The 11,669-nt window shown below is 35.7% G+C and overlaps 2 protein-coding genes across 4 annotated transcripts; both read right to left on the bottom strand.

Moving 5' to 3' along the window:
- Positions 1-273: 273 nt before the first annotated feature.
- LOC122580247 (mechanosensitive ion channel protein 8) lies at positions 274-3,978 on the bottom strand. Its single transcript, XM_043752525.1, has 6 exons — positions 3,346-3,978; positions 1,952-3,300; positions 1,720-1,843; positions 1,349-1,642; positions 1,051-1,253; positions 274-599 (listed from the first exon to the last, which is right to left on the bottom strand). The coding sequence occupies exons 1-6, from the start codon at positions 3,865-3,867 to the stop codon at positions 308-310; spliced, it is 2,784 nt and encodes a 927-aa protein (XP_043608460.1). The 5' UTR covers positions 3,868-3,978; the 3' UTR covers positions 274-307.
- Positions 3,979-5,962: 1,984 nt separating this feature from the next.
- Positions 5,963-10,560, bottom strand: LOC122609784 (F-box/LRR-repeat protein 10). Of its 3 annotated transcripts, none has more exons than XM_043782726.1 (4): positions 10,194-10,560; positions 9,917-10,122; positions 9,445-9,538; positions 5,963-7,935 (listed from the first exon to the last, which is right to left on the bottom strand). In XM_043782726.1, exons 1-4 carry the CDS (start codon positions 10,410-10,412, stop codon positions 6,415-6,417), a joined length of 2,040 nt encoding a protein of 679 aa, XP_043638661.1. In that variant the 5' UTR covers positions 10,413-10,560; the 3' UTR covers positions 5,963-6,414. The 3 variants fall into 3 exon arrangements, with proteins under 3 accessions (XP_043638661.1, XP_043638662.1, XP_043638663.1); XM_043782727.1 differs by having other exon boundaries at positions 9,917-10,099; positions 10,194-10,277; XM_043782728.1 differs by lacking the exons at positions 9,445-9,538; positions 10,194-10,560 and having other exon boundaries at positions 9,917-9,983.
- Positions 10,561-11,669: the final 1,109 nt, after the last annotated feature.

Below are 11,669 nucleotides of genomic sequence, written 5' to 3'. Positions count from 1 at the left end.
AGAAAGTATAAAACCAAAAAAAGATGAAACTGCTTATTTCAATTTCTCAAACCACATCACAAAAAAGATGCAATCGCAATAAAATCTCTTTTTCGCTGCAACACATTTAATCCCGTAGAAACAAACAGCTAGCACTCATGTTTGTGTACAATCACTTCCCCAAGGCTCATACGTTCCTCCGGCGCTTGATTAAGGGTCCTTGGGTTTAAGAGCTTGCATCGACCATATAATTAAGCATGCAGATGATCGATGCAACTTATAAAGTACGTACGTAGTTGTTCAATCCATCCCACGTTTCGATATATATTCATTTAGAAGTTTCCCATGCTGGAGGAATCCGAGAAGGGGTAATAGGTGTAGGCATGCTTCGGATATTGATATCAAGTGGGTACAATCTGTAATCCACATCATGTTCTTTAAAGATTCGTATCATTTCATCAATGACTGCACCTTTTCTTATCAACCTTTCGCTCATATCTTGAAAGTTTATTTTATGCCTCCACCATATCTGCAACTTGATCTTGTTTATTTCATTCAAGTTCAACGACACCACCGTTATATCATTTGGGTAGTAGTGATCCTTCTTTCCCTCTATGAAGCTGCAACAGAACCCGAATCAAGTCACATTCACATAGGTCAACCGAGTTTATCAAATTGATTCTATTGAGTTTATTGTAACAAGTTTGTCAAGAAGCCCAAACCAGGATACTCCTAATACCCTCCAGTCTCGTTTTAAATGTGAACTTTCAAAACACAAAGTTCACGAAAAGCATAACCATTAATTACTTATTTGGTTCGTCATATGACAATTACCCCTAAAAGTATATGCCTTTTAATTTTGTAATGATTAAGGGTACAGTTGCTAATATACTTTTGGAAAGGGACATTGAAATTGAGACAAACTAGAATAGAAACTTGTACATGATCATACCTTTGAGTTATGAAAGCTAATCAATAAAACATGTAATAGAAGATTGGATAAGTCACACACCAATACATGTTATACTAGATATATATATGCAGCAAATTATATGTAACATGATTTCTTACTTGATTATTCTTTGTTTCATGACAGCTACAGTGTCAGGTGGAGTAGTGATATGGATGAAGAAATCAATTGAATCCCACATGTCAGGACTGCGGTAATGGTTGCTGATGGCTCTCGTCGAAAGAGTACTATTTGGAAAATAAACCTTCTCATTGTCCCATTTCAGGAACACAGTAGTCAAAATATTCATCTCTTCTACAATCATCTGAAATGCATCAAAGAGTCAATTAAGCCAAGTTTATGAAATATCAGTAAGACACAACTATGCATTTCAAGCATAATTCGAAGTTCTTTTTATACCTGAACGCCATCAATCTCACATCGGTCGCCCACATCAAAAGGGTGCATGACAAACAAGAAGATGATGGCCTCAAATACAGTCTTGCAGGTATTCCCAAATATAAATGCCGCCACCACAATCTGGGAGCTTATTAAAACTAGGAGTTTGCTTGTTGCTATGTTCAGTATGAGGAGGCAAATTACCAGAATAATGACGGCAACTAGCACATTCACCATTTGCCGCAATTTGTTGACTGCAGTTTTTGTATCATTTAATGTCAATGCAAGTGCCTTCCGTTCTCTGAATGCGTTAACCTGTAAAAAATTTGGATAAGATGCAACTTCAAATTCATTGATTCTGGTTCATAAAAGATAAAAAGCTAGCTAATTACCACCCAAGTCTTCAAGGCTGATTTGCTAATTTTTTCATCTCCAGGTGTTCCTACCAAAAGAGTCATGGTTTGCACCGCCTGATCTTCCCTTAAAAATCGCATCAAATCATTGAGATATATGTACCTGCAAATACCAAACTTCCCATCCTAGAATCTCAATCATGTGATTTGATATTTAAATCACTAGTAGCTAGTTGCATTTTATATACAATGGATACAATTAAGAACATACTTGGAGCCAGCCTTTGCCACATTCATGAAAATCTTGCGAGCTGCCCTTTTGGCTTCAATTTCACTTCTAATCTGTCTCACTGATTCATCCTCTTGTGTATTCATGTCATGATGTAACTGCTCATCCAATGTGCTCAATGTCCCAAGACGAACAATTCTCATCAATCTTTTCATGTTCCAAGCCGACACATTCTTGGGGTTGAGTCTATGCAAATGATCAATTGTTATCCCCTGTTCCTTCTCATCAATCTTGATGGCAATAGGACCAGTCTTTTGTAATCTTCCACTCCCAATCACCCTACCGCTCTTTGATGGAAACACACTCTCCCCAAGCCCCGGAGGCATGTTAGCACCTGCTTTCTGAAGTCTATTGACTTCTGCCATTGTTTTCTCCTCTTCTATCTGATTGTTTTGGATCTCAACCAAAGGTGGCCCTGAGAGCACTTCAATCACATATTGGTTGAACAAAGCTTCTTGAATCCGATCAAAGAACTTTTTGACATGAAACGACGATGCAAGTACTTTAACCATTAGAGTCTTGACTAGCCACAATGATGTAGCCACAAGCATACACACCAACAACTTGTTCATTATCCTAAGGAACCCGTTGTGACCTTCAACTTTCTCATCAAACATATAATGCCAAGCAATTAGTACCAAACCTAACCAAATACAATTCTGAACCGGTTTCCTGATCCCATACACAAAATATAAAACGCGTTTGCGCAATAGGAAATTTCTCTCGATAAAGAAAACTATAAACCTAATACCCCAACCAGAAACCAAACGACCGCATATCAAAACAAGCACTAAAACCTCCCATTCCCATATATGAAGTCCCCTTACTACTTTCCGTTTCCAATTTTTAATCAAAAGTGTGCAAATCAACGCGCTCAATATCAAAATAAGACTAATCCATTGAACAAGCGTCAACGCATCAAGTTTAGCCCTTTTGAAATCATCCGGATTATCTTCCTCAAACAAGGAATCATCCTCTTCTTCAATCTCACCTCGTGCGAGTATTCCTGAAGGTCTTCCTAACATTCCTGATTTATATTGCCCTGACTTACCAACTGCAGGACCTGACGTCACTGGAACCTCAACTTCAACCTCCGGTGGATCTATTAATCTTGATTGGTGTGTTTTGGTTCTCATTATAGTCGCTCTCCTTTGAAACGACGTACATTTCAAAACCTCACCTCCTCCTTTATCATCCGCCACACGGCTTATATTACTCAAATTGCTTGATTTCCTTCTCGAATTATGTTGTTGTTGTTCTAAAACCCGAACCTCATCTAAATCTTCATCATCATCGTCATCATCTGATGACGACGATAAATCTTTACGTTGCTTTTTCATTTTTAATTCATTATTATCCGGCTCAATATCCACCACTTTTGATGACGATTCATTTGCTCTAGGCTGTTGAAATGAAACTTTTAAATCTCTAGAATTCAACACCCTACCGACATTATTGTTATTATTAGGATTCATCACACTTTCATTATTAATATTATTGTTTTTATTAATGATAACATTATTATTGTTTGGAACGGAAGAATGACGAAGCTCATCCATATCCAAATCCATATCCAACGTCATTTCCACACCCGAATGTTTTTGTTTATCTAAAAACTCTCCTATCAGCCTTGAAGGTGGATCCTCGGCCATACCTCTACTTTTGCCTGATCTCATCTGTCCGTCTTTTTTAGCAGTATCGTAATTCATGTCACGTTGAAACCTGTTTTCTCCGTCAACGTCTACGATGACTTCACAATGATTGACCGAGTGAGACGTGGTGGCGTCGTGATGATCGGGGAGGATTGGTTGGTGAGGGTTGTCGACAGAACCGGCTGAGGTCTTACGTGTGTGTTTGTGTGAACGTGGAGATTTGAATGATCGTTTGAAAGATTCCATTAAATGTAAGAAATCTAATTATTTCTTGATGATGATCAGCTAGCTGGTTTTCATGCATGTAAGGTAACGGCCGATCAAGTCTTATGTTTGTTCATATTCTGAAAATTTATGTTTTCAGTAATGAACAAACAATAAATTAAAGGTTTCCTATGAGACAAATGAATTGACGATGATTTAATTATTTTGGTGGTTTTTTTTTTTTTTTGAACAGTATTTTGGTGTGCTAAAACTCAAAAAAAATATGATTTTTTTTTTTTTTAACTCTAGCTGTCTTAACCAAATGGTTACCATAATTAAGTTACTCCGTATCAGTGAATAAGTAACTTTTAATGGGATGACAAATTCGAGTTCTATCATAATAACACAATAATAATTTTTTATCATTTTTTTTTTGAACGGCAATTATTTTTTATCATTTAGATAGAAGCCTCTACGTACATTATGTAGAGGTAAGACTCTCTATATCTCAACCTTCCATATACACTATAATGTATTGAGATTCAAAATCCGTAAAAAATTAACATTGAGTGTTACTTACTTTTTACCAATGGAGTGGAAATAGATTTGCTTCTTAACTTTTTAAGATTAAAAACAAAACACAATTTTTTTCATCGAAGTGACACCGCTAACACTACTATCTCCAACCCTCAGGGGCTCAGGGCCATTTAATTAGGCGTGTAATTGGCGCAGTCGTAATAGGACCTCCATATTCATAATAATCTATTATTATGAGAAAAAAGTTAAGTAATCATCGGTAAATTTTTCTGGGTGTCACTCGCATTAAATGGTCGATAGCAACTGAGAGTACGTATATTAAGTTGGATCGTTCACTTTCTTTGTTGTCATTCCTATGATGTGGTATTGTTATTATTTCTTCTTTGATATCGATGGTTTTTTTTTCTTATGTTCAAAATAAATAAATAAAATCTACTAGAGTGAGATTAAAGAGAGAATAATCTCCTTTAGCTGGTTGTTTAACTGGCCTTTAAAGTTGATACAACATCCAATACCGTTAGGTCAGTTGCTCTTAGTAACGGTAACTAAAGGCGGTATCAAGAAAAAATTTTAGAGGGGCAAAATTAAAAAATCAATGAAAAATAAATCTAAAAATGAGCAAAATATTATAAACTTATAAGAAATTTTTAAAAATCCACAAAAAATCAAAAAATACATGACAACTTAAATTTCGAGAGGAGCATTGGCCCCTTTTGCCCCCATGTGGTACCGCCCTTGACTGTAACCGCTGGTTGTTGAATTGGCTTACCCAATACTACGAGGTTAAATAATCTTGAGACGTTAAGTGTTCAACTGTTTTTGCATAATTCATTGAAGTTGTAAAAGTTGTTGGCTACATGAGAATTGGTGAATTCAAGTTTAAAAGGGAAGGCGGATTTTATCTTGCTTCTTTCTGTAAAAGCTTGCGACTCTCAGTCATTAATTAGGTCAAGTCATTCAAGCTGCAACATTAAGATAAACATCGAGGGATGCACATTGAGCACCTATAGAAGGTCTTCCAAACATAAATACTAAATTTAAACATAAATGCACATTGAGGATGTAAAACCCATTCTCTTTTCTTTTTCTTTCTTTTTTTTGAATTTCTCGAGTCATATGTACGATGTTTGAGATTTCTCTTGAAATCAAGCGACGTTAAACAACCTATGAAACATTCTGTAGTAATAAAAGTTCTTTTTCTTTTTTAATCTCGTAAAATTAAGGCTTCTCTATGACTATATCCATAATGATAACACTTCCATCTAAATTCTAAACCACAAAGCGTCTAACAGATTACAAAATTGTAGATTCTTCATTTCAACTCTTATAAATTATTTTAGGTTAAATTGGCATCAAACAATGAGATAAGCACCGAGACTAAAGGTCTGACATTTCCTTTATTATGTCAGCTCATATATCCATTATCCAAGGTGTAAGGAAATTAAGAAATTAGAAATAAGTGTGTGGATTCGATAACCAAATTCTTCTTCAGCATCTTGCGCTACAAAATAGCGTTCAAGCCTCAAGTACGAGTCTGAGCTAGTAAACTAACGACCTGGTTTCTTAACACGAGTCTGGGCTTGTCAACGAACAGTTTTCATTTACAATGTAATGTAATCAAATAAGATGTATCGAAACAGATGTTTCTAACGACACAGCAAACGATAAGAAAGAGAGCATATAAATTACATGGTTCACCCAGGTTTAATACACATTCCATAGTACTACTGTCACTGACCCATATATTACACATACTGGGTATCACCTAAAAGGTTACAACTTAACCAACACAGGCTCACAGTTTGTAACATGACAATAGCACACACACGTCCTATTTAGATGTTCAGGGTCATTTCTTTTATTTCCATCTCACTCATTAAGCATTTTTTTTGTGGGTTCTACTTCCATCACGTGAGAAATATATAGAGACCAAAAAATGAAAACTAGGAAATGGACTAAACAACAGGACACTTAGATTTAAATATTAAACATGATATAAACAGAGTTTTAGACGGCCTAACCAGATTCCAGAAAGAAGAGATGGGATTCACTCTACTCTTCGATTTCAGCTTCCACCTGCCCATCATCGTCATCATCATCATCATCATCATCATCATCATCACCACCATCCTCATCCTCATCCTCGTTCTCCTCATCACCATCATCATCATTAATGTTTTCACCATCTTGGAATATCCATTGTTCGAGTTCATCAATCTCCTCATGATCGTGCATATAAATATCATCCAAATTATCCCACTTATCGGTCCCGAGCTCTTCCCCACGAGTCATCAAGTTCAAGAATGGTCTGTTTAGTGCCAAGGAGTCGACTAAATCATGGTTCATGGAAGCAGCTATCCCCAACCACCTCAAACCTGGGAAATAAGGTTTCTTCAGCCACAGGAATGCAAGTTTGGAAATCCCCCCACAGTTGTATATATCCAATGATCTCAAGCTACTACCATGCCACCTGTCACCATCAGCCATCGTCATTGATGCTAATGCCATCACTGATGTATCACCAATAAGAGCACATTGTCGCATTCGTAGGTCCACTAGTGGAATCCGATTCTTCACAAGAAAAAGAATACCACCATTTGTGAGGTTATGCAGATTAGACACATCCAGTTCTCGTAACTTTCTGTTAGACCCGCCATTAAAGATAGAAGATATACACTTGGATGTGAGCCTCTTACAACCCCTTATGGATAATTTAACAAGAGTGCTTCTTTCACCCTTTTGTAAGTATGATAAACCCATATCAGTAATATCTGTTCCATCTAATAGCAAAGTTTTAAGGTTTGGAAGTTTGCTGATAGCTTGAAGGGCTTTATCACCAATATTTCTAGAATCTCTAAAGTCAAGCATAATAAGATCCGTATTTAGCGACAACTGCTGAACAGCAGAATTTGTTAAGAGGTTACAGCTTCTTAAGCTAACCAGGGTCAGAGCAAGGGAAGTTGCATACATGTCATGAAACACAAGGTCGGTCATTCGGGTCCCGTTGAATACCTTAAGCTTGTATAAGTTTGTGCAAGCATGGAGGAGCGTTTTGAAACCAGTATCAGTGACCTGACAAAATCCCGCAAGACATATGCTTTCCATAACTGTACATCTGTCAGCCATGAAGAGGATGCCTTGATCAGTAACTCTTCTAAAGAATGATGGACTAAACTCTTGGCTACGAATAAGGGAAAGGTGTTTTAATTTCCCATGTTGGTTAATTAGTTGGAGACCTTCATCTGTAAGGTCAAATGCAAGTCCGGGCTCAATGATGGGTTGATCTCGAAGATCCAAATGACTTAATTGTATGAGAGTGTATGATATTATGCTGACCATAGTGTTGGAAATGTAGTCCACTGAAAGGCAAAGTTTCTGGATATTTGGAAATACTGGTGGGGGGATATGTATGGATGACTGATTTGGTGGTAAAATGGGGCTAAGTAGTTCTGTAACCATTACTTGAGTTATGTAGCCAAGCTGTAGATACGAGAGTTTTGCAGAAGCTAAATTCCATACACGTGCAAAGTCTGGCCGATGAAATATGGAGACATCAAACATCAAGACAAGTTCCTGGGGAACAAAATAAGGTTTCAAAATTCAGAATAAATATTGGGGGGGGGGGGGGGGGGGGGGGGGGGGGGGACAAAAGTTCTAATTAGATGAGGGTATTGTCTAGCAACACGTTCAACTACAAGGGATGCCACTACATTCGATCTATCACAATTACTGTAAAACACCATTACTAATAAAAAGAATTAAAACGGGTAAATGATTTGGACCTCGAATATTCAATCTACAGGTTTAGTCCATAAGGTTACTATTTTATGCTTTTGCACTTACAGTCTAAAACTCTACTAATTTCATCTTCAGCAATAATTGTTTATATATAAAACCATCAACTTCATCCTCATATTTTTAATTAAAATAATATCTTCCAACAGATAGCCGTATCAATTTAACATATCAACTAACAGAGTTGCTCCCAGTGCAATAACTTTCTTTCCAACTAGAGCTTTTGGAGAAAAATAGACAATTTGTCATCTATGAGATGCTTAAATGTATACTATATAAGAATGAAACTGTAGCAAAATAAATAGAATACTATTATTGCATTCAAATCAAGAGCTTTATAGAAGAACTTTGTGTAATGAGTAAACATGGATTGATAAATAAGCTATGCCTTTTAATGTTATCTCCAGTTCATATCAGAACCAATTAGGGACCGGTTTTCTTATATTGATTTTCTTTTTGTCAAAGGTAATAGACTTGAAAGATGTCAGCTAAAGAAGATGCTTTCTCTCTATGGAGTAGAGGTTGCATGATGATTATTACAAAAATACGAAGCGATAGTCACAATTTTACTAAGTTTGGAAGCTGAACCTTTCTTTCTAATTTCATTTTATTAAGATTTCCTTTGGTTAAGGGCTACCCTGAGAAGGCGATCTATCTGTGACTCATTGTAGCGGTTTAACCAGGCTTTGCCAGTGGCTGGTTCCAGCCAGATATGCCTAAGGCAGAATTCAAACCTGAGACCACTTGTGAGGAGATAGGACTCCTTGCCACTAGACCAACTTAGTGATGGTTGAATTATATCTGGAAACTGAACCTTTCTATTTAGAAACTGAATCTCATCTTGGAATTTTCAATGACAAATGCCAGTTTCAAAGATATAGACCAATTTGCTGATTTTATCAGATGCTGCAATTACTAAAACGAAAAATCTATATATTATGTTCTTTTCCATCATAGGGTGTAGTGGTTAGATAATTGATGTCGATGTTTGGTGAAAAACATAAGTAAGCGTAAGGCTTTAGCAAACAGACTAACATTCTAGCGGCGTGTTACACTAGTAACAGCTTACTTTAAACTCGAAATTCTGTCTTTAAGGAAAAGAAAACAATGGAATTCAAAAAACATCCGTTGGCATGCCAAGCATACGAGGACTTAAAACATTTTGTTTTGTGAAATTGGGTTTGGACCTTGAAGGTGCCTACTCAGTCCCATAAATGAGAACACCAAATGAAATCAGTCTGCCATTTTGATTACATTTATAAAGCAACTTTGGTAATAGAACCTTACTTCCAATTGAGTGCAACCCCTGAGTAACCCCTCTAGGTCACATACATCATGTAAGTGTCCTCGATTATCAGCCATAGAGCTCACATACAGAGACCTGAAGAAAACGTAATTGATGCTACTAATTAATTGCATATACTTAAAAATTCATCCTCGGATTCTTTAGTATCTAGCAAATGCTAAAACTAAAAAGGTTGTCAAATATGAACTAAACGGTCATATATTAATAGTGTAATACAAGATATAATAAGAAAGAACGTCATAAACTACTCAAACCAAATCTATTAGCCAGGGAATGTGCTTTACCAATTTCCATAATTCGTCATCTTTCGTTCAACGGAAGGAACGACTTATATACAACTGCCGATAAGTATATAACTACATACGCTCACAACAAAACATACATATACAAAGCAGAAACCTAAATTCTATAGAATCAAAGTCAGGTAAACATCAGAAGGAAATAAACAACCACCTTAGGTCTTTACACCGTGCTCCGACTTCAGAAAGCAGCCTTCCGCTGAACTTAAAGCAATTGCGGAGAGACAGTTCACGCAATCCAGGCTGTAGAAGATGATCCATGGAAGTTTCGTTCAACCTCCTGCAATCTAGCTTCACACTTCTAAGCCAAACATTCGGTAACAACAACCTCCTTATCCTATCAATCGGTGCCGCAATTTCCTACACACATAACATATCAATTTCCTACACACATAATATATATATATAGAGAGAGAGAGAGAGAGGATTACCAGGAGGTGGAAATTAGGGAGGAAAGTGAGGATATGTTGAGAACAAAGGCGGAAGGATTTGCAAGTAAGGGAAACAGAGCAGATTGAAGATACGTCAAGTTTCGTCATGATTGTTGCCATGATTTCAGATGATAATCGGTCGAGTGTCGTATCTCCGGCGAGTTCTGGTGCCGGAGATTTCGTTTTAATTTTGACACTCCGATCAGAAGATTCCGCCATTTTAATCGGAAATTATTAATGATTTCGGCAGTAACCGCATTGGATCTGGATATTATTAATGATACAATCATACAACAAGCAAGCGGATATATCTTTTACATATCATTTGCGTGCGGGTTTATGTTTATCCAAATTCTGTTTTTTATATTTAACTTGTTTTATAATCATTTATTAAATTATTATTAATTGATTTTTTTTACTCGTGTTGAATTGAACCAATTATATTCGATTTATGAGATACAGTTTGGTCGTGAAATATCGATTGTTTTTTGTTGATCATTTTTTAGTCATGATCATCTTGTTAAGCTTTTGCATAATTCTTTTAAATTCTAATTGTGTGTAAATTCATCATTGTATTTGTAGGAATTGGGTTTAAACACAAACAAAAAAAAGGTATGTTGAGCCTTTGAAACATTTCATATCAATTTGAAAATAATAAGTTTGATACATTAAGGAGGGATGAAATCAACCTTAATGCCGAGTGAAAGGAGATTTTTTTTAATTTAATAATAATAAAATAAAAAATGTTTGATCCCTAAGTTAAATTTTTGATGAAACTTTTATCGTTACTTAAAAAAATTGAGTTTATGTTTATCCCTATTTTTTTTCTCATAAAGTTATGACATTCATTATATATCGATAAAATAATGTAATTCTAGTTACAGGTGCATATCCTTTTATAAAGATTGATTAAAATCATATTTATGGGCATGGATAATTCATAATTGTCCGTTAGCACCTAATTGTGGTTTGTGATTGGTTACTACAATTTGAAAGTTTTCTTGCTTATGCATCCAATTTAGAGATTGACAATAGACAAGGCTTAATAAATATACTAAATTGGTATCCGCGTAATGTAGCGGCGTTAACGCCAACGGTGATGGTGTGGTTATTAACATAAAAATAATTTCATTGCGGCCGAAGATGTAATGAATTGTTGCGGTGGGATATGAAATGGGGAAGAGAGGGCGAATTTTGAGTTAGAGTTTTTTCTATTTGTTTCTGCATGAGGAGTGATAAATGTTGAATTTTTTTTTTAAGGCATTTTAGTCATAGTCTATAAATTAAAAATAAAGATGTATTAAGATGGAGTGTAAATGTGTCATTTCAGGTTCTTAAAATTAAGAAGGGAAAATGGACAATTTCTTTTAGTATTGATTATTATACTAGATTATTACTCACGTAATAAGCGGGAAAACATATATAATTAATGACATGTTAAATTTTTATAATGTCATAAGTTGAAAAATATTTAAC

This window comes from Erigeron canadensis, chromosome 8 (assembly GCF_010389155.1).
Source record: "Erigeron canadensis isolate Cc75 chromosome 8, C_canadensis_v1, whole genome shotgun sequence".
Classification (NCBI taxonomy): domain Eukaryota; kingdom Viridiplantae; phylum Streptophyta; class Magnoliopsida; order Asterales; family Asteraceae; genus Erigeron; species Erigeron canadensis.
The sequence above is the reverse complement of the archived record's forward strand: the minus strand, read 5'-3'. Positions and strand labels throughout refer to the sequence as shown.

Excerpts from the sequence above, each read along its gene's own strand:
- LOC122580247 (XM_043752525.1), bottom strand. The coding sequence starts at position 3,867 with ATGGAATCTTTCAAACGATCATTCAAATCTCCACGTTCACACAAACAC. Across the intron at positions 3,301-3,345 it reads CAAATGAATCGTCATCAAAA|CAACGTAAAGATTTATCGTC; the intron begins GTGGTGGATATT and ends AAAATGAAAAAG. Across the intron at positions 1,844-1,951 it reads GTGGCAAAGGCTGGCTCCAA|GTACATATATCTCAATGATT; the intron begins GTATGTTCTTAA and ends TGGTATTTGCAG.
- LOC122609784 (XM_043782726.1), bottom strand. The coding sequence starts at position 10,412 with ATGGCGGAATCTTCTGATCGGAGTGTCAAAATTAAAACGAAATCTCCG. Across the intron at positions 9,539-9,916 it reads GCACGGTGTAAAGACCTAAG|GTCTCTGTATGTGAGCTCTA; the intron begins GTGGTTGTTTAT and ends CGTTTTCTTCAG. Across the intron at positions 7,936-9,444 it reads GGGGTTGCACTCAATTGGAA|GAACTTGTCTTGATGTTTGA; the intron begins GTAAGGTTCTAT and ends TTTGTTCCCCAG.